The 23,027-nt window shown below is 40.1% G+C and overlaps 1 protein-coding gene across 3 annotated transcripts; it reads right to left on the minus strand.

Moving 5' to 3' along the window:
• Nucleotides 1–58: 58 nt before the first annotated feature.
• LOC124176793 (synaptotagmin-10) lies at nt 59–18,472 on the minus strand. Of its 3 annotated transcripts, none has more exons than XM_046558494.1 (9): nt 18,231–18,472; nt 14,360–14,459; nt 5,083–5,379; nt 4,683–4,828; nt 3,491–3,681; nt 2,977–3,087; nt 2,507–2,627; nt 2,089–2,420; nt 59–1,706 (listed from the first exon to the last, which is right to left on the minus strand). In XM_046558494.1, the coding sequence occupies exons 3-9, from the start codon at nt 5,229–5,231 to the stop codon at nt 1,413–1,415; spliced, it is 1,344 nt and encodes a 447-aa protein (XP_046414450.1). In that variant the 5' UTR covers nt 5,232–5,379; nt 14,360–14,459; nt 18,231–18,472; the 3' UTR covers nt 59–1,412. The 3 variants fall into 3 exon arrangements, with proteins under 3 accessions (XP_046414450.1, XP_046414448.1, XP_046414449.1); XM_046558492.1 differs by having other exon boundaries at nt 2,977–3,090; XM_046558493.1 differs by having other exon boundaries at nt 2,977–3,090; nt 5,083–5,382.
• Between the last annotated feature and the right edge of the window lie 4,555 nt (nt 18,473–23,027).

Genomic DNA, 23,027 nt, shown 5'->3' on the forward strand with positions numbered 1-23,027 from the left:
GAATTCGCTATTAATATACAATAATAGTATATCATCATTTTACTTTTTTTCTCTTCAGTATCTTATAACGAGACAGGTACATACAATGTTAGAGTATAATATACATATTTGTATATATAATATATCTATATTATATGTATAATAATATTCAGTTTTTCATATATTTATACAATTAAAAGTTTCATACATACAGTATAATATAGTTTCCCTCTGAGTAAGTGTAGAATTTCAAAAATAATTTGCCCATAAAAAATTAGTGCGTGACATCACTTTACTTAATGATTCGTTTCACTAGTGACATCACATTTTATTACGTAGTTTTCTTTAAATTTTATCCGCGTATTGCGGTCACAGGTATCTTGGGAATGCAGTGCAATAAAATACAGAACAAAAACGTTAGCAATATTATTAAATGAAAACAAAGTTGTGTTTAATTAATGCGAATACCAACGTTGATAAATTAAAGCTATAATATCTTATTAGGGAAGACCCAGGTGTCATCCTGTATTTTAGGATTTGTATCACCCGTTTAGTGTTGTGCTTATTATTATTACTTTAATTTCATTCTCACGCGTAAATCGCACATTTTTCGAAATTTTCACCATATGTACGTACACAAAATCGTAATTTGTATAATAATTATGTATAGTGGTCAAGTTCAGCACGTACACAAAGGCTCGGAAGTTGTCATGACGTTAGAAGAGAAGAAACTTATATCAATTCATCAGTGCCGTAATTAGTAGAATAAAAAATTAAATCTTCGGCAACATAATTGAAAAAAAAAAGTAACTCCAGAAAATTAGGCAATGAATAACTTTCACACTGCCAAATCTGCCACGTGTAATACAAACAGGTACGTTTAAAAATAAAAGTAAGCAGACCAAAATTTATTCTCATATTCTCACTGGTATAACTTACAAGCCATTGAGTAGAGCATAGATTAAAATTTCACGAGAAATTTGTCTTCCTTTCTCTCTGTGAAATGAGTAGCGTATATTGCTAGATTTTCAGTAAGGTGAATGTCACAATTTTCAATAAGTCAATCTCCGATTAATGGTAATTTTACTTGCCAAGATTGTAAATTACGTAGCAAAATGAAAAATATTATTAATCATAAAATTCAGTAGCTTAAAATTGGTATAGTAAAAAAATGATTATTCATGACGTTTCACCCGAAGTACCGAAACGGGCAAATTAAAGTATGCCCTGCAGTGATTAAGACATTCATCTTGCCATCTTTCCAACGAGTATACATTATTATGAGAAAATGTTTACGCTGCGCGGTGGTCGCGCGGCCGTTAATAACTCTGGAACGAAGGAAGTACCTAATTATGATGAGTTAGCGATGCAATTACGACGAAGTAACTCAAGTCATCAGCCAAACCACATCGGGTTGCGCTGTGTGGGTCAGCTCAGGTCTGCCTGGTTTCCGCTAAGGGCAACCATTGCGCAGTTGCGCCTCGACCCGCGAGCACCTCGTGAAATAGATCTCGCTGACTTTTTGCGGAAACGGTGCATCTCGCCAGAGTTTCGCTAGCCCCGAGAAGACTGTCGTGTAGGATGAGGAACTCTATGCTGCTACGGGAGAGTAAATCCCTACCGAGGTCGAAGGTCAAGGCGACGTTCCATACAGGATTCGTTGTGTTCCGCTGAACGCCGGATTTTCTTTTCTTCAATCTTTTTCCGTCCTCCGAAATGATGCTTACCTGCGAAAGTCGGAGGGGGTATAAAAGGATTTAAAAGTTCAGAAATCCCAGTTGACATACGAGTGAGGATTTTCACCAAGTTCTTTTTTTCCACGAAAGTAAAAAAGTCTCGAACTTGTTACGGTGTAGTTGGAACCATAGCGGGTAAAAAAAAAATCAGACATTGAACACTGCATGCGTATGAAGTTGGAAAAGCGGCTCTCCGTTTTATACGACCCCATCTTATATCCCTCACATAAGCACATGATTTTTATCACGATTTTTGCCAACGAGTATACCGCGCGACCCTAAACCTCAAAGGTGATTTGGACACCGTTTTTTTTATTTTTTTTTTTTTCCGTGCCGAAGGGTTAGTGTATGTAGCACGTGTGGTATATAGTACCTTTACATAGGGATCGGAACTCGTCCTCGTGTCGTCAACGACCCTCAAGTTCCGAGCTTTGATCACGATGACGGTCAGTCTTTCGGCCGAGGGTAGAAACGATATGGAGACCATAAGTTCCCCGAGTTCCGCGCGAACGTCTCTCTCGGTGCAGCGCAGAATTGGCTTAGTAATCGTGGCCCTGGAGCCGAGATCGACGCTCGATAGCGGCAGCTGGACGCAACCGATATTGTGGTGACGCGAAAACGCGTCAAAATCGTAAAGAAGTACTTCCAAGGTTCTTCTGATCGCGACCGCTGGTATCACCTCGAACACGAAGTCCTCGTCGAAGACTATAAAACCATGCACACGTTACATGCTGTTAGAAATAGTAGAATAAGGTAGCCGCGTAATGGATCTTATATATCTATACGTATACCTGGGTTCAACGTTCGCTTGTGAATTCTAGTCTGCCAGACGTTACTACGATCGGGCAAAAGCCGTATCTTCGCGTACGGATCCGCCGTTCCACTCATCTCTCGGGCTTGCAAATCGTGTGCCTGTAAATGAACGACGCATCGGGGTGAGCACGATGTTCGTGCTTTAGCTTTTGGAAATGTAAATTTGGGAGCGAGGTATGTACGCGAGAGACCGATATAATAAACAAGAAGTGTTTTTTTGGAGTAAGGATTACGCATGGTGCAGTTTGAGGCTCAGAAAATCGATCGTAAGTCTATATAAGTCTCGGAGTGTGCAGTAAAGCCGTCAGCGAATGGACGGTTACCAATAATAATATTCTCGTCGAAAGGTCCCACGGGGCTGTTTACTTTCCGTCGACCGAAACATTGCTGTGATATGAATTGTGACCTATGCAAACATAATATAATACAGTATCTAGAATTGACTCGCCTCTATAAGTCGAACGGTCAGTATACCAGCTGGTGCGTCGTAGAAAAGGCTAAGCTGAAGCTCTCCTCTTGAATCCTCGCTCTCAGACGGGCTCGTGGCGCCAGAGTTCACCTGCTGCCACCAATAAAAATTAATGCAGTGATTAGTTACAAGGTACGCATTCATCAAATAAGCGCAATATTTATGTATTATTCGTGTGTATATATATGTATATATAGGAGTTTCAAATTAGTGATCACTGTGGTTATATATTAAAAATAATCCGTCGAAGTTGGTCATAGTAAATAATTTTCTAGATGTAAATACACTTTTAAAGACACTTCTTCCTGACACGGTGAGGCAATAACACGTTAAGCTCGTAGGATCGTAATTAATGATTGCCTGAAGATGATTGGGCGCAGCCGATGGAAACGTCGCAACCTCTTAAATAATCAATAAAAAGATTTTTTATATAACCAACTTCGACGAATTATTTATACTATTATATATATTTATTTATTCGTGAAGCGCTGACCTGGTAAAGAGCCGTGTCAATTTTCGTATGATCCAGTCTGGTGTGCATGCTCGGTATAGTTCTGGGTTTTGCGAGAATAACCAATTTTTCCGAGGCGACGAGGGGCCCTCCGGGCAACGGGGGAGCGATTCCTGGCCCTCCGGGACTCACGGGAGATATCAGAGCGCTCTCGGATTCCGACAAAGACACCGCTGCGTAGGAATATATGTAAATTGTATAACTTGTGCTTCGGACGCCGGTTATGTTTCTTGTACACGAGAATCGGCACAAATATATCAACCTTGTACGAGTACGGCCGTCGCGGGTAGGAAAATCATTTTTGCAATACTACATACGCGTGCTCTCGTAAACTGTAATCGGGGTAATTTCGCAGTTGGTCAATAAGGGTTACAGCATTGGTTTATACATATGTAGGTATATCGAATCTCGGGAAGTCGTAGAAACCGCGCGTACTGCATACGAACACGCTAGGACGACTTTTACGCGACAATTGGCATACTCAATAATCGCGGTACTTACGAATTAGAGTAGAAACGAAGGCACATTACATTGAATGCAGGATAATTTGGACTTATATTAACGTACACAGTTTTCTCGGAGTTTGTCTGAGTTGCATAGAAAAGTCGAATAGTAACCGAGCGTTTATTGTATTCATGCATTTATTGTCGCAGTGGGAGATTTGAATAAAGATTATGAATAGACTTTAAAACTGCATCTGCCAAGTGTGGACAGGTAAGATTAAAGTGCAAAATCCATCCGATGCTTTCAATGTTACCGTTGTTTTTATGCTATAATAACACGGTGACATGAACCCTGTAGCAAGAGCGAGCGATGAAGAATAATATCTGTTAGAGGACAGGAAATTTCCTTTGAATAATAAACAACATCTCAATATCGGTGTTTTTAGTCATAAATTTGCGTTCGTTATTTTGTTTGCCTACGGTCTGAATCCTTCGACCGTGCTCTCAAACATGTTGTTTGAACGCGATGTTTTACATCCAAGCCTGAAGTTTAACTTACTGTTAGTAATGTAATAAATACTCGAAAATTGGTAGGTATGTGTAACCTCGTTTGTACTTGACCGTGTACGTGTATGCGATCATAAAGCGCAACAGGAGCCTGCACAGGTTTAGAGATCGCTTGGGTATACGAGAACACCGCGTGCATGCAGCTCCGGGCTGTTAATACTTACCACCAGACGACTCGAGGGCCAGGTTGTCGTGGGCGGCATTGTGTGGCCATACCTTGTCCTCGCTGCCGCTGGTACCGGTACCCAAACCTACCAGAACTTCCTTTGATCTCGCAGTTTCAGCCCGGTCCAGCAAGTCCTTCTCAAACCTGTAATACAGCGGTTAAAAATTGAAGGATTTATATTTTGAAAAGAGTGGACGGGAAAACCGGGAGCCGGTACGCACCTTTCGTTATACGACTAAATATAGAAATATAATACGTGTAACGCGCGTAACGCGAAGCATGCATTAACAGGTGCGTACGTACAGAGTGTAGAAAAAACAAGTTTAGTCGAGTGAGCCTGCGTGCACGAATGTGTGGTACTTATACGTAATAATACATTAGGTGGTGTAGCGACGTACCAGTTAAGTGGCCCTCCGACGGCGCCGAGAAGGACGCGGCGCCGGGCGCAAACCGCGTACACAAGGATGGCGAGGAGCGTCCCGACGCCGGCCCCGGCTGCCCCCAAGGCTACCAGAGTCGCTACTCCGCTAACGCTTCGCGTGTCCATATGGGGAAATTACGGTGCAGGTTCACGGTGCTCGTATAGGCGGCGAATTGGTATATTTTGTGGGCAAGTGATCATCTACGTCGACACGTCATTCCAGCCGTCCTCGATCATCCTCCAATTCCGATCAATTTTACTGCAACTCTTTTGTCTTCTCCCCATACAATAGAAAGAAAATTAAGTGACATAAATTTAAAGCGAAATTATACGATTGTTATTACGAGATTTTACACAACGGTAGGGGGTATATTGACAGGCCTTGGTATTGCGAGATCAATCGCGAGAAAGGTAAAATTCGTGTGCAAGAAGTAAATTACGGGAATTGAGTTAGGGGTACGTGAAATTCGGTTCGGAAAAGCTTCATGTTCGATAGGTATAAGGCTGGTAGATGGTCTATGTATGTATGTATGTATGTATGTATGTATGTATGTATGTACGTATGTATGTATGTATATCGCCTTTCATAGATACATATATATATATATATATATATATATATATATATACGTACATACGTACCTATGAAAGGCGAAGGCAAGACATAAGTATGTATTACATCATCTAGGTGTGAGTCTTTGAACTGAAATTCTGAGCTCGCGGAAAACTCGCGGGAAGTATAACTGAGGGTACGATATACCATATACCTATACATAGCCGTATATACCGTAAACTTTTACTCCACGAACCGGAACTAAGCAATGTGGAGGTAAAAGGAAAAAGAGTGGTGAAAAATTTCATTATTCTCATCGGCGGATTCCCTGAAGAATCGATCCTTGCGGGAAGCGCCTGCACAGCTGGAAAGCGAAACACTCGACAAACGAGCTCTGTTTGTTGTTGCTCCTATAAGGCTCTGGTATGTTTGCGCGTGTGATTCATTATTATCTTTCAATTTTTATTACACGATCAGTCGGTTACGCGCATAATACAATAAATTTATTAGTGTTGCGTTGTGTTGCATCGAGTGAAAAGCCGTGTACAACATTAATATGAGTAACGAATTTGGGACGGGTGATGAAGGTACTAATGAGGTATGTGTACCTACCTATAAAACTATGCAGGCCATGGGCCTTGCGAAAATTCCTTATTTTTCACCCCATAGAACAAGGGATGGTTTTATTTCATTAATGGAAACACCTTGACCTATATCTGTGTTTATAATGACCGCCTGCCCATTTAATTTACCTAAAGGGAAACCCTCGTGTGTCGCTAGATATAATATTTGTTAATATATGCAGAAATAAGGTAAATCCAGAAGCATAGAACTTATCATAATATATACACGATGCAAATATGTAAGTCAATTCGTTTTAAAACACATCTCTCATACGCTCTGTTGAGCAAGGTATGATACATTATGTTAATATACGTAGCCTCGACGCGTATGCAAAAATCACCCTCCGGAGAATCTGTGCCTAAGCACATCTCATTATAGTACTTTAGAGTTGAGGTTACTTTGTTGAAACACACGCTTTAGTCGATAAGAGTAATTCGATGGCTATTTTAAATTCATCATTATTATCTTCGATTGCCCGAATTGGCTCGAAAAATAAAGGATAAGTATAATGGATATTCTCAACTGCGGTACGAATTATTTTCAACGTCGGTGTAATATTGAAGTCGGCAGTAAAAATAACAATGACAATAACAGCTACAATTAAACTAACAACGATTATCACGAATGAATGGAAATTGACCGCAGGCAAAATGTATGTGAAAAAAAGTCAGAAATAAAGGGCGTGCCGAGGGCGACGTGTTACTGGCGTTACTGCGAGTACGGCAGTTTTGGAAGCTCAAAGGATAACCCCGCTCGTTCGGTAATCACATCTACATATCTATGTATGCACAGCGCATACACACGTAGGTGGATGTGTATGTTTTCTCGATAATTCTGTATACGCCGCTGTAAAGCGGGTTGACGGACGTGAAATGAAATCGAATTCAGGAATATAGAAAGAAAAGGGGGGAAAAGTATGAGGCAGGCAAAATGAAAAAAAAAATATTCATACATTATAATATGAATATATATACGTACATAATATGTTAGATATGTAGAAATATATAATGAAAATCATAATAATGAAAATGAAAACGATCAGATGAGGAATTTCACGTAATATTCCGTGACAGCTGTACAAGTCATTATCCTTTGAATATTGCCGAAGGATCCAAAGTTCGTTTGAGAGCGCGTTTGGAATTTCAATACCTTTCCTGTACACCCTGGATTGCGCAGTGAGTTTCGAGGACTTGGTATTTGACGCATTTTTTATTAGAATCAATCGCGTTCATTGTTCCGGGTATACCTATTTAATGCCCCGAAGGAAATTCATACGTTATATTAAAGTTAATGTAACATGTGGCGTCGGTCATATCAACTCTTGAAGAAACATTGTTGAAAGTACGATAATTTTCGCTACGTTATTTTACATTATATAGGTACGCAAGTTTCGTTTATACCTCGGCTATACACGTATCATAATTTTTCTCAAATCCGCACTAACGTCTGGATCCTATAATTCATGTAGATCGTATAATCTACTATGTATACCTAGATGAACCCGCGACTCATCTTACTTATTAAACCTAGTGCCGAAGTGGAAGGTATCTACTGATCTATAGGTATATGCGTAAATCCATAGAGAGGCATCCCGTTAAAGCCGACATTAACTTTCCGCAAGTTTAGCAGAGACTCGCGGTTACCTTCGTAGACAATCCTGATCCTGCAGGATTGCCGAATAACCATCCTGCGGTACGTACAACCAATACATACATATGTAGGAATCAGGTATCAGGACTATGTGACTAACGATAAGATGAGGTAGGCATGAGCTAGGTGTACAGTCCCTTGTATCTTCGGCATTTAACCATCGCCTAGCTTGCGTTGTGCAATGTTTAACTCGGAGCCGTATAATTTACCCCGCAATGAAATCGCTATTACAGGTATATCTGATGCTTTTGGAAATGAGTCAGCTGGCCTCTGCCTATAGAACGTATAACCCCTACCCACACTTTACTGAATTGAACGTGGGAAAACGGAGATGGAGCTTTGATTAGAATTGCGTTTTCGCAGGCCTCGCACCGCGGCCAAAGGTGGATAGATTGATAGATATAGGCAGAGGGCGGTAGGGGATGTAAGACGAGAGTAAGGGAGGATGATGATATAAGATCTGGGGCGGAGGGCGGAGGAATGAAACAGCGGGATTAATGGCGATGATGGAATGGTCCTCTCAAAATATTTACTTTTACGTTGTAAACACGGTGTACAGGTATATAGATATATGTACCTACAATGTACATACATATGTACACGTGTGACATGTACACAATAGAAAAGCCGTGACGGTGAGCTTTCCGAAACGCGGCCGTCGTAGCCGGTGCCACTTTCGTAAATGGCCATTCACACGATCTGTCTCCCAATTTCTTATATGCCTGTGAATTGTATTATGTTTCTTCTCGCCAATTTATTCTTATGCGAAAAATCGTTTATCCGCAAGACATATCGCACATGCTTAACGTAGAATTCTTATCTGCAATTCAACGCGACGTTTCCGGATCAATTGTAATCAAGTATCAAAATACGGTAAATACTCGGTAATTACAGGCGTACGTTATATCCTAACGTGACATTTTAGTTCTGCATTTAATTGCGACCAAAATTTATTGTACGCTTAATCAACACTAACCTACCGCAATTCAGGCCTAAATGAATCGCGTACAAAGTAAAGGCGTCCTGTACACCTGTCTATAACGTATGTAATACTTTGTCGAGTCGCTGGACTTGAAGTGGATCTGCATCCTATCAGCCCCAGTAAAGCCCGGGCTTCGGGGGCAGCTACGACGTCGAAACGTCAGAGTCACCCGGAAGGATTCGATCCGGTTGGATTAAAGAGAATCTAGATTCTTTTTGTGGGGGCAACGGTAAATGAGAGCGAAAACAGGGAAGAGGCGAGCCCGACACGGAGTTACACTTAACCCCATGCTTCCGGTTCCCGGGCCTGATGTATACGGCTGAACCTATACGTATACATACATATATGTATACCTCCTATCTCGCAGCCTTCGAACGGGATTTGTTTTCGAGAGTCGGGATGTCCCCATTTATTTCCGGCTCTCCCGTCTCTCGAAAGAAGATGAAACACAGCCGGAAAAAGGGAATGAGAAACGACGAAATCTTATGGCTAGTTATCATTAAGCATTTCTGAGCCATGTATACATACAGTCGTAATACTCGGGGCTGAAATATAGCCTTACACACGCACGTGCTTCCACATCTTCGCGGTTATACTCGGAACGGATTCCTGCACGTTCTTGACCCCATAACACTTATATGACACCCGCCTAAAAGTTTATTCTCAGAATTTCTGTCCGCAGAAAATGGCGTATTTCTCGACAGCGTAGGTGTGAGAATGAGAGAAAACTTGATACAGGTAGGAGGACATTGAAACTGGATACCAGGATAGCCAGGGGGAATCAGCAGGCCTTGAGCCTTGGAATTACTGTGGTTTCACAAAAATCAAATCGAACTATTATTTTATCCCAGGTTTTTTTTTTTACAAAGTCTTGAAATTAAACCGGGGATATTAAAAATTTATCGAGTTGATATTGCGGTAGAATACCGCAAAGAATTTTCTTCAAGTACGTAACATCTGTGATTTATTCCCATATAGGGGATGCAGGCAAGTATAAGATGTGCGAGGTATGTATCTATGTACGGAGCTACGATAAACGAGGCGAAACATGTACACCTATGAAAAGACGGCGGAATAAGCGTGGCGAGATACGAAGAACGACGTGCGAAATTGTCGTAAAGGGAAACCCTCCTTCAAAACTTATTCCGGTTATATCTGCAGCCTTTGTCTGGTACGTGTTCAGAATTTTTTCATCACATTATGTGCTATGAAAAAAACGCGCAAGTATTTACAAACGTGCGTCGCGAATGTACATACATAAACACGCGAGTGTAAACGCGAGTCCTTTGTCTTCGCAGTTTTATCGGCATTTCTTATATAGGTATATATATTTCAATATTTGAAGATTGAATATTTTGTACACACATATAAAATTATATTGCCAGCGCAGCTGAGTGTACGCAGATACTGCCACATTTTTGGCCAATAAACGCGAGGCTTACGACGTACTCGGAAATGACAGTGAAAAATGAGTCTTCGCTTTTGCATGAGAAAAATTTTGTCCCAGCTCCTGATTGCCTTGCGTTGGCGAAAATCCGTAATTTCGCAAACGACAGGGATCTTCAATCGAATCATTCGAAAGTTAAATTAACTCTGAAATTCAAATATTGCCGCTTATTAATTACAGCATTTAAATCGCCGAGTACATGAGTATGCTAATAAAATTATGTTATATGTCTATATGTACACTAGGCCGTATAATGCTTCTGTAGAGATAATTTAAAAAAATGACTATCTACTGGGACATTGTCAAAACTCGAGTAGCAATTAATTAAAGTATACGTTGTAACCGCGGGATATTTGTATCATAAATTTCATCAATTGTGACGATTTTTTCGTCACGTCAAAATAAAAATAATATAAAATATAAAAATCCATCCAGTCCTGAGCTGATTCACTTAATAAAATTTTTTAAAAAAGTGCCCAGAAATGCGTGCCGACCCCAGAGAGCCTGAATAAAGCAGAGCTATATTTCGTGTACCATGTTTTCAAGAAACGAGATTTCCCGCGATGGTAGAATTCTAGCGGGCGTTCTCATACATACTTTCCCGTAACTTATATTTCCTAGATTTCCGGCTCCCCTGCGAATTGGATCCCAAGATAGTTGGAATAAACGTGTAAAAATGTAATTACGGTCGTACTCTTTGACCCTTGAGTCTTGAATGCCGGGTTCTGCAGTCAGTTATTACCGTCCTTCTGTACACTTTGTTTCAAGACGCGTAATTGAATTCTGTAGAAGAAATTCGGACTATATTCGAAATGAAGGTTGAAGTGAAAGTGTGGGGGGGAAATACGCAGAATACGCTTGCAATATTTCTGAAAATGTTCAACCGTTAAAACAGGCCCTCTGATTATACATTTAAAAGGGGCTGTGCGACGATTGAAAAATGCTTCGAATATTTAATGTCCAATCCCTTTTTCCGCCTCGTGCCTACCCCTATACGTTATATCTACTTAGTATCTTGGGGAAAAAACTTTCCCCGGTTTTCCGACGTTTCATTTGCATGCAAAGTGCAGAGATCCGATGAAATTCAAAATATATCAGGTATACGCACTCACACAATATTATTATAAAAATAAATAGACGCTGTTGTTGGGTCATTTTTATTTTTTTCTTCGACATAATAAGTTGTCGATTTCAATGATGGTAAAGAATTGTTAAGTACACATAAGCGTATGTTTTTTACTGAAGACATATTGAAACCAATTTGAAAATATTGATTCAACTCACGAGACGTTTTACATAAATTATCCCAGCTTACAGAATTTCAAACCTTATAACTTCTTGTATAATGATACATTTATAAATTTATTTTATCCTTCAACTCACAATCATTGTTCAGATCGTTTCTGTAATAGCCCAACTAATTACAAATTAACTTTTCAATACCATTTTTTTAAAGATGATAGCCGTGTGGTAAAACACTCAACAAGTTTAACGGCGATTACATACATTTATTGCTTTCTAGTTGCGAGCGATATTTCCGTGCGGGTAATTATGAAACACTTTTCGTCAGGATATTAAAGTTCTAATACCACCCTGTGTCTTTGATTCCCATACCTATACGTACTTCCCTGTATGAGCAGGCATAGAAATAATTATGACGTCAAACAAGCTACGCTTAAGCACTGTTATAATGAATTTTCCAACAAAGGCGACAAAGTATACATGCAGGCATTATACGATATAATGTGGACACAGTAGTCCCTCTGCGATTATACAAGTAGAGGAATATCCGAACGTCATAAGGCACGAAAGAGCGCGAGTTAATTTCAAGAATTCACGCGTGTTGGTGAAGGTTGATGGCTGAAACGATACCCGCGGGCAAAACGATCCCTGGCGATTACATCAAATTTACTGTATAGGATTATTGCATAGCTATAGGTAGGAGCTTTTGTTTCGGGGGTGATTTAGGGAAATGTTTAACCGAGCGAAATGAATCAGTACCAGTCGTTGATATACATTTCGACGAATTAGTTATGTACACGCGAAAATATAAACGACATTTGAAATTCTAATTCAATGTAAACGCGTTAAAATTTTTTTATCACTGTCTGAATGCAAGAAAAACAAAAAATTTTCATGCACTCTCCGTTCAGGCACGTGTCATTCGACATTTTACTATCTCAATGCGTAACCTGTCAGCGTGGCTAACATGTAAGAAAATTATATAATGCGTATTCTCGTAGAGTCGAGTGAAAATTACACTTTGAATAAAAGCATCGTTGACAAATCACTTTGCTTGTCGTTTTTGGTCTTGTGTTTATTACAGGCGTTGTAAAATTGATACATATATTTTATTATTTCATCCGTTGAGCAACTTAAATTATAAGAATTGGAGGGAATTACGATAAATATAATAATGAATAAAATCGCGTGGTATTTCAGTTACTAAATACTGGATTTTAACAAATCTTGAATTAAAAAACCGTACATTTCGTACAACTGAAAAAAAGCGGAGCGCGCATGGAACTTGAAGAAATAATTTCGTTCGAATAACAAGTCGTGTTGGTTTTATACAGTTCGTACTACTTTTGCCCTGCATGCGAATCCCTTTTGGAAAACTTTTCCGTAATACAACCACGTACAAAATAGCCGGGATTCATTCAGCGCACTACGTGCTGTTATTTTAATGAGAGAAAATAACAGAATAAAAAATCCAACGTTCACGAAAATGATTTTTATATCCTTAAAAAGAGCGGAAAGTATATTTAAGATAGAGCGATGAAAGCCGTGCAGTCAGCGAGTTAATTAGAAACTTGTTTTTTCGCTCCTTCGTATACACATACCTGTATATATATATGTAGATAAATTTATTCATTTACAGAGGTTTGCAAAACTTTGAAAAGATGTTCAAAAGAGCGAAAAATTTATTGGTTAGCTGGGGGTGTAAAACCGCGCTGTAGAATCTAGGGTAAATAAAGCCGAAATAAGTGTAGCGAGATAATTTAGGTGCGTGGGAGGGTTGGGTATAAATAAAAAGTTTATATTTTATATGATGAAAAAGTTAAAAGTACCCCGAGTAGCGACGCTCCGCTGCCACTGGGGGCTGTTGAATCCGGGATTACTATACTGCTATACCGGTTATCCATCATAATCTTGTACCCTGATTTTTTCATACACATGGCGGTCTACGGTACTGTGTATAAATATACGCTAATCCCCCTAAATCATGAATTTATGACACCTCATTGCGAGCATCCCACGCCTGCGATACACACATGGACACGTTTACAACGCACACGTATGAGTGGTGTACATGTCGCTACCAGTGAGTAATTTATACCTGAAAGGGAATGGAAAACCTATATATCACGAAGCAACAGCTTGATTGTATATCGGTGAATTGACTGCGATCTGCCATTCGAGTACACATGCACATGTAACCTGTTATGTACACATGGATACGCACCGGAGAAAATCATTTGAATTGTTTATTATACGTATAAACGTATAAATAGCATTACTGTGTTTCAAAACCTGCACACGTTCGAACTGCGGTAAATATTTCGATAAATAAACCATCGCGTGCGCCTTAATCTTTTTCATCACACCTGATACCTCTACTAGTCATGTTTCGTTAACATTTTTGGATCGCTTTCCGTATCACTTTTTTTTAACTCTAATCCAACCGAGTATCAGGCCAAGTTCAATTTTGAGTTCATTTTCAATTCACACCGTAATCTGATAAAAGGTAAATAAAATGATATGACGATATGGCTGCATATACGATGTACGAAACCCGCAGGCAACACGAACGTTGTGTGCTATTTTATGATCGCGTACGGATCGATTAGGTATGGTACGTGGACGACATGTGACATGTATTTGGAAAGCTGCAGGTAAATGACATCGCCTGGTAAACAAACTGCACAATGTGATTACATCAACACATACGTTGTATCCTAATGATATGTAATTTTTTATACGTGTACGAAGCATACCAATTGCGGGACGAGACAACTTCCGCGACGATTTACATCTTCCGGAACTCATTCACACGACGGTCGAACGGTTGACTCTTGTCGATTCTTCTCCGGAACTCTGAAAGAAAGAAAATCAATCTACAGGTAGGTATACAAAATACTCGCATTCGTATCTTACAGATATCTGTTCACATACTTATAACCGGTTATTCACGAACTTTTTACAACCTACGTAAATTTCTGATATTCATCGACGCACGTACGGTTAAGCACTGAAAACTTATCTTGCAGGGTGATCGCAGTCTGGATTTAGGTACAACATACACGTATCCAAATGGTACTGGAGGGTTTTCCACGTAACGATAGGGCTCCAGGGGAATTTCCCCGGCAAAGTTCTTGGCTATATGGACATTATGGATATAGTTAGCTATAAGCTTGAGGTTGAAAGCTCTCGGAGACCGGAGAACGTAGCTCGGTTTTACTTATTGCACCTACGGATGGAAGACTTCAGTGCGCACAATTTCAGAAGAAAATCGAAACTGAACCAAGAATGGCGGCCGACACGGATCCTGATAATGATATAACGAGACTGTTTCGGCAGATACAACTCCGTCTGGAGCTATCTCTTTTTATAATACCAGCACAATATATGTTTCAAGGTAAGTACCTCACTGATGTCGGATGAAAAGCCATGTAAAAAAAAAATTAGGGCACGGTTTCACGGTGGTTCTTTTCTTTCGCAAACAGATCGGTTTTTTCATTATTCTAAAATCATGTTCAATTTGTACGTGTCAAGCTGCTATGACACCTTATCTCCGAGCTGAGTAACAAATTGATTTTAGCACTTCGTCACCTCTTGTCAGTGTTGGAGTGTTCTGAAGCTTGTAATAACTTTCAAGTTGTTCTGCTGCACAATTCGTATTTCAAAACCGCGTTGATGCTTTTACAAACAGTTTAACATCTAATCCGTGGTTAAAATACATATGTAGATTAGATAGATACATATTTAGGTCCCAAAACTTTACTCCCAGTATAAGGCTTTTGACAATTTATAGGCATACTTATTGTTGTACCGTAATTTGCTGTGTACTATACTGTGTTAAATTGAAATGTTTAAGTTAAGAAAAAATAAGTTTAAGGTAAAAACTTCGTACCATCATCTCTCATAGTATAACAGAATGAATCTAGAAAAAAATTTGTCAGATTGATTTAACGCATGGGACATTCGATGAACGTACTATTCGAAGGGATTAGTGAAATGGTAAGCAAATCAAAATCACACAAGGATGACCAATTGTTGAATTTAGAAGGTTATTTAATTGCCTGCAGGATTACCATTGCTGTTTCATTGCACATTTTGCGAATAGGAAATGATTGTTACATGTAACACCGCGTAAATAAACAGTACCAATATAGGTGTGATCGTATATCAGGAATACAGTAAAACACACATATGTGAATCCCACTCGAAAGAAGAAAACTATTTTTTCACAAAAACAAACGAGCATGCAGTAAATATCATGCTGAATACTTACTTATATTTCTAAATCTTGTATCACAGCGTAACTTTTTTTTTTTGTTCGTGTTTCTGTGGTAAATTATAATCGCCTTCCAGACCGACGTAACGAGAATCCACTGATTTGGGCAAACTACACGGTACGTATAGTTCGCTAACTAACTACCATTGATTACTAATTGAGTATTCTCATTGGTATATTGGTAGAGCGCCTCTATATCCTGCAAGGAGGCCCTCGGGTTATGATACGTTGTAGAAAGTGTGTATAGCATGGTTTAACACATGAAAACGATCCGCGTCGTTAGGTATATGATACGGATTTATGGATAATATCTGAATACTCAATTATCAGCTGACCACCCACGTATGCTCGCACATCATTTCACGTGTTGTTAATCCGAGCAATTTTGGTTTTTTTGTCGCACATGCACGGAACGTGGAAATGGGAAACGGTGCCAACTTTTGATAGACCAATAAGCGTACGTGACACAATATGCGGATAAAAGTTTGGTGATTTAAACTTTACGGATTAAATATATCCTCGCTATAATAAAGTGATAATAGAGTTAAGAGAATACTCTCGGCTTTCGCTCTCGCTTTCTCTCTCTCTCTCTCTCTCTCTCTCTCTCGCTCTCTCTCTCTCTCTTTGTCGTGATCTCGTCGGGTCTGTTATTTTGTAGCATGGAACTTGTCCCTGACATCTTAGTCCGAGAATTATTACAGTAGTTGGGTGGACCTTCACTCTGATATACACTCCGGCACGTTTTGCTACTCGAATATCTGAGGGAAGTCCTCTTCCGACATCGGAGCAGTAGGGAGGCGAAATACCGAGTAAGGTATTTCATCCACGTGCGTTATGATTACGTTATTCTGTCACAAGTGTGCAGCTCTAGCACGTCTACTTCGCATCCTGTAACCACCCAGGGAGTATAATATACTGCACAGCTCTACGATTCCTACATGCTTTTGCTCGTATGACTAAAACAATAAGAAATTCCGTTTCTTACTAATTTTACATATGACTAAACCCCTGAAAGCCCCGAGTTCCCTTATACGACACAGACGTGATATGATTATTGCTATACCGTCAGATTAGGGTTGCTTCGATTCCGAAATTAGGTAGCTGTATGTATTTTACGCATTGTAACGCATTTACTTGAAATGGGAATGTCACGTGACCGGTAACGGAAGTCGGCAATAAAGCAGCTAAAAAAATTATAATGAAGGAGGTCATCGCGATATAATTCATATCTGCACGGGCGTTGGAACTGGTTTCTTAATCACAGTTACTGTTCTGACTGAAAAGCGTGCACGAGCTTTTGTTCGCGAAAATAAATTTGCCTCAAGTAAACTGGATTCTTTATCGTTTAATTTCTCATTACGTAGACGACATGAAAACTATATGAGTTTGCTTTATACGCCATACATATAACTGCGTGATATAACGCATTTAGAGTTAGAGCTTCTGGATTGCAATTATGATCACTGCAGTAACAATTAAAGATCGATCTTTCCGCAATGTAATATCCGTAACGGGAAACTGTTTTACGACAAACGGCCGTTGGTCATTTCAGGGTAATTGTTACAGCCGATAGCTTAGTATGGCTATAAAAGCATATAATACCTAAGATTTTATATAGTTCAACGAAAATTTAGCGAAGGTCAGGTGCCCGCGATCAAGCTCAAGATCTGCACACTTATACCGCGATATTGGACGATATAACAGAGACATTAATGCGCGACGTCATGCAGCAGACTAATTCGTGAATGTTATTCGTGTACGCGTTAATTGTTGCGATGGCTTGTAATTGAATGTTCCCTGTAGATAACTGACGATCAGTTTGTTTTTCTTCTTTTATAGAAAGATCCGTCGACTTCAGTCGTAATGCGTGTTTTAAGCAATCAAGAAAAGGAAAGAAAAATAAATATTAACGGTACATCTGGGGATGAAATTCAATCATCAAATTTATGTACGGCAATAATTACGGACACGAAGGTCTGAATCGATTTAGGTCCTGGTCTCGAGTAAAATGTAATTTCTCCATTTATAAATTTGATCCAAGTCTTTCCTTTTAATCTCCTCGCTCTTTGCGTTGCCGAGATTCGAGAAGCAAGGCATGTAATAGCCACGACGGGATACCGCGCGCTCGTTGCAGCTTGATAAAATTAATTGCTAAGCTAACAGGATAATTAATGAAAATTAATTCGGACGTTAGAATTACACCGCACCGCTCAGGAATCACTCTGCGAATCCTGTTGCGGTGAAAATAATATTGCAGAGTACAGATACAATTCCGCAATGTAAATAGTAATTTGAGGAGAGTAATCGCAGTTATAATTCATATGATTGCATGATGCACGAAATGCGCTTACCTCTCATACGGCTGCAGAACGGATGCGAAATCGACGAGGTATTGCAGGTGGGTGTATCTTCTGTGCTTCAACTTCCCGATGCCTGGAATCAGGCGCAGGACACCCGAAGTACCTGTACCGTAAGTACTGCGAGTGTTTTTTGCGATCCGGCGCGCGTTTCTAGTCGCCAGAATGTCGCGGAGGTCTCCTTCGACGCTTTAGCCACCACGACGGCGACGTGGCTGAGGGCGGCACGAGACTGCAGGCGAGCGGAGGCGGAGGAGGCGGAGGAGGTGGCGGTAGGTGGTCCGATTTGCACCGGCGCGTCCTGATCTTGCCTGCGCGGCCGTGATGCTGTTGTACCAACGCGGATTTCGGAGGAAAATTTATCACGGAATGATAAATAATTCATTAGCCTCGCGATTTAGGTCTGTACCTATAGGCACTATAAATGTAGGTAGCCTATCTACCTTGCGTGTAATGAGCGCCGATGTACGCCCTAAAATCGCTTGGCGAAATACAATTGTGTGTATGTGCTTCTCCGATGAAAAAATACATTTGTTTCGAAGTACGCTACGACAGTATTATATGCATAGGTAACTACTACCGGTTTGTCAAAATTTCATTGAATAATAATTTTCGAAGATGGAACACCCTACTTTGCCAAAACAGAGAAAAATTACAAAACTTTGTGAAAATGACGTCCATTCGGTATTTTTTATTCTTTTTACTGTTTTGTTTAGTGGAGCGTCTGTGCTGGACCGTGCTTTTCATGCCCGTCATACATAAATTGTGATCTGACTTTAGGCGTTAGAAAAATTGTGAACCCTTACCTGCTTTAATAGTTTTATACGAAATCTATCTACTTAAGAACACTTCCGGGATTTTAAGGATCATTTTTGTGAGGATAATTCTTTTCTTTCCTAGAGAACTGGGACGAATAATATATGTGGAACGATATCGGATAACGCGTTTAATTACGTTAACAAAGAAATATGTTACCACAACGTTTAACATTTATAGACTCGCGGCGTTGGCCACCTGCGCTATACCTGTAGGTCAACTGGCTTTCCAAATCTGAACAGATGCGACCAGTCTGGACGGCCGATTCACCACAATCAACCGAATTAATCCTCTTTGTGATAAAACACGACAAACACACAGTAAGACGAAATGGATTGTGATATGTATTAAAGTGAAAGGAAAAGTCTTCACATTTTCATATTCGATAACATATGTTGGAAGAAGAATGTGTAATGTAACGGTAGAATGAAAGTGACACTAACAATAAGCTGAATTAATGATGGTAAATCACGACTTTATTTAAACAGAATCAGTAAAACAGACATGAAATGATTTTATGCACGCCTTCGTAATGTGATCATGTGTACGATGGAGAATGAGATAGTATAACGATTCCGGTTATGCAATTGTAATGCGAAATTTATTCTAAGCACTAAAAGGAACGATTTGTACGTCATCAAATACGGATTCTTATTGTCTACGGACTTAACATCCAGCTCTTTGCCCAATAATAGGATCCTAAGATGTGTGAGCAAAAAAAATCTGAAATGTCGCATGACTAACGGCTGGGAAAATAGGGCATGAAATCAAACGAAATTGTTGGAATACGTATTCGCTTTATCATTTTATCCGTTGTTCATAGCGAGTTGAAACAATACAAAATAAATTTCTTACGCAAAATGACGTCGTTATAGGGTCGCAATGGATTGGATTCATCATTTTTTGAATCAGCAAACAGTGCGCTGGAAAAACCCCAAACTGTCGATCCTTTAACACTGATTCGATTAAAACGATTCTTTATAGACTAATACGATCCTGAGAATTGCGATAAAAGGGTTTGGAATGACATGAGATAAGCATCTGTGAAAACACGAAGATTATGAGGGAAAATTTATATATTTCTTGATTTTGATTAAGCTTACATAGAATAATGAAATTACAATAGGTATCATAAGTATCGTATGCTGCGAAGGTATATACAGTGCGCCTGGTGCAGGTCACATCTTGAACTAAATTGACAAAACTACAGAAATAATTATCTCATATGACATGATAAGTATTGTGCTTGCAGTAATGTGTATTACACTCCGTTGACCTCACATTCTCATTGTCATTTTCTTTGTTACTATTTAGTGACGCGTTTAAGTATTATACACTAACCAGAGAACACTTGTACAAATATAAGGCGTACTGAATAAATTGTTTCTGATTTAAACAAAATACTTTGTACTTTTACTGTAACTCTTGATCCGTTGCTCGAAGCGTATTGTCACAGCGCCCAATCAATTTCTCTCGATAAATTATGACGATGAAGTGGGCGAAAGAATTGATTCCAGCTCTTTTGAAAATCACGTATATTTTCGCCGGAATTGACGTACTTTTCTTCATTGTTGGAGCCAAAAATTTTTGGTCTCATATTTGATTTGTATAACCTTCAGCTGACTAATTGGACCACCGGGAACTCAGAAAACGCAGCAAAAAGAGCGTGGAATCAACAGGAAAGAAGTTACGACGGAAAAAGCACCAGCTGAAAAATGTCGAAGACTCAGGTTCTCGTTTTTGGGCTGTAACTTTTGATCCGCTGCTCGCAGCGTATCAGGACTGCGCCCAATCGATTTCTCTCGCGAAACTACGTTAAAATAGCGCTAGAAAAAATTGAATCCAGCACTTTTCGAAATCGCGAGAATTTTCGCCAAAAATGCGAAGGGGTTAGCCTTACTTTTTTCTTCATTTTTAGAGCCACGAATTTGTGGTCTCAGATCCGATTTCTATGACGTTCTCCGGACTAATTGGACCCCCAGGAACTCAGAAAACGCAGCGAAAAGAGCGTGAGTCAACAGGAAAGAAGTTACGACGGAAAAAGCACCTGCTCAAAAATGTCAAAGACATAGGTTTGTGTTTTTTGGCTGTGACTTTTGATCCGCTGCTCGCAGCGTATCGGGACTGCGCTCGATCGATTTTTCTCGCGAAACTACGTCAGAATAGTGTTAGAAAGAATTGATTCCAGCACTTTTCGAAATCGCAAGTATTTTTGCCAAAAATGCAAAGGGGTTAGCCTTACTTTTTTCTTCATTTTTGGAGCCAGAAATTTGTGGTCTCAGATCCAATTTCTACGACCTTCTCCGGACTAATTGGACCCCCAGGAACTCAGAAAACGCAGCGAAAAGAGCGTGAGATTAACGGGAAAGAAGTTACGAAGGAAGAAGCACCAGCTGAAAATTGTCGAAGACTCAGGTTCTTGTTTTTTGGCTGTAACTTTTGATCCGCTGCTCGCAGCGTATCGGGACTGCGCTCAATCGATTTCTCCCGCGAAACTACGTCAAAAGAGTGCTGGAAAGAATGGATTCCAGCTCTTTCCGAAATCTCGAATATTTTCGCCAAAAATGCAAAGGGGTTAGCCTTACTTTTTTCTTCATTTTTGGAGCCAAAAGATTGTGGTCTCAGATCCGATTTCTACGACCTTCTCCGGACTAATTGGACCCCCAGGAACTCAGAAAACGCAGCGAAAAGAGCGTGGGATCAACCGAAAGGAAGTTCCGACGGAAAAAGCACCAGCTGAAAAATGTCGAAAACGCAGGTTCTTGTTTTTTGGCTGTAACTTTTGACCCGCTGCTCGCAGCGTATCGGGACTGCGCTTAATCGATTTCTCTCGCGAAACTACGTCAGAATAGTGCTGGAAAAAATGGATTCCAGCACTCTTCGAAATAGCGAGAATTTTTGCCACAAATGCAAAGGGGTTAGCCTTACTTTTTTCTTCATTTTTGGAGCCAGAAATTTGTGGTCTCAGATCCGATTTCTACGACCTTCTCCGGACTAATTGGACCCCCAGGAACTCGGAAAACGCAGGGAAAAGAGCGTGGGAACAACAGTTGAGAAGTTACGACGGAAAAAGCACCTGCTCAAAAATGTCGAAGACTCAGGTTCTTGTTTTTTGGCTGTAACTTTTGATCCGCTGCTCGCAGCGTATCGGGACTGCGCTTAATCGATTTTTCTCGCGAAACTACGTCAGAATAGTGCTGGAAAGGATGGATTCCAGCACTTTTCGAAATCTCGAAAATTTTCGCCAAAAATGCAAAGGGGTTAGCCTTACTTTTTTCTTCATTTTTGGAGCCAAAAGATTGTGGTCTCAGATCCGATTTGTATGACCTTCTCCCGACTAATTGGACCACCAGGAACTCAGAAAACGCAGCGAAAAGAGCGTGGGAACAACAGTTGAGAAGTTACGACGAAAAAAGCACCTGCTCAGAAATGTCGAACACTCAGGTTCTTGTTTTTTGGCTGTAACTTTTGATCCGCTGCTCGCAGAGTATCGGGACTGCGCTTAATCGATTTCTCTCGCGAAACTACGTCAGAATAGTGCTGGAAAAAATGGATTCCAGCACTCTTCGAAATAGCGAGAATTTTTGCCACAAATGCAAAGGGGTTAGCCTTACTTTTTTCTTCATTTTTGGAGCCAGAAATTTGTGGTCTCAGATCCGATTTCTACGACCTTCTCCGGACTAATTGGACCCCCAGGAACTCGGAAAACGCAGGGAAAAGAGCGTGGGAACAACAGTTGAGAAGTTACGACGGAAAAAGCACCTGCTCAAAAATGTCGAAGACTCAGGTTCTTGTTTTTTGGCTGTAACTTTTGATCCGCTGCTCGCAGCGTATCGGGACTGCGCTTAATCGATTTTTCTCGCGAAACTACGTCAGAATAGTGCTGGAAAGAATGGATTCCAGCACTTTTCGAAATCTCGAAAATTTTCGCCAAAAATGCAAAGGGGTTAGCCTTACTTTTTTCTTCATTTTTGG

The sequence above is a fragment of the Neodiprion fabricii genome, chromosome 2, assembly GCF_021155785.1.
Source record: "Neodiprion fabricii isolate iyNeoFabr1 chromosome 2, iyNeoFabr1.1, whole genome shotgun sequence".
Lineage (NCBI taxonomy): Eukaryota > Metazoa > Arthropoda > Insecta > Hymenoptera > Diprionidae > Neodiprion > Neodiprion fabricii.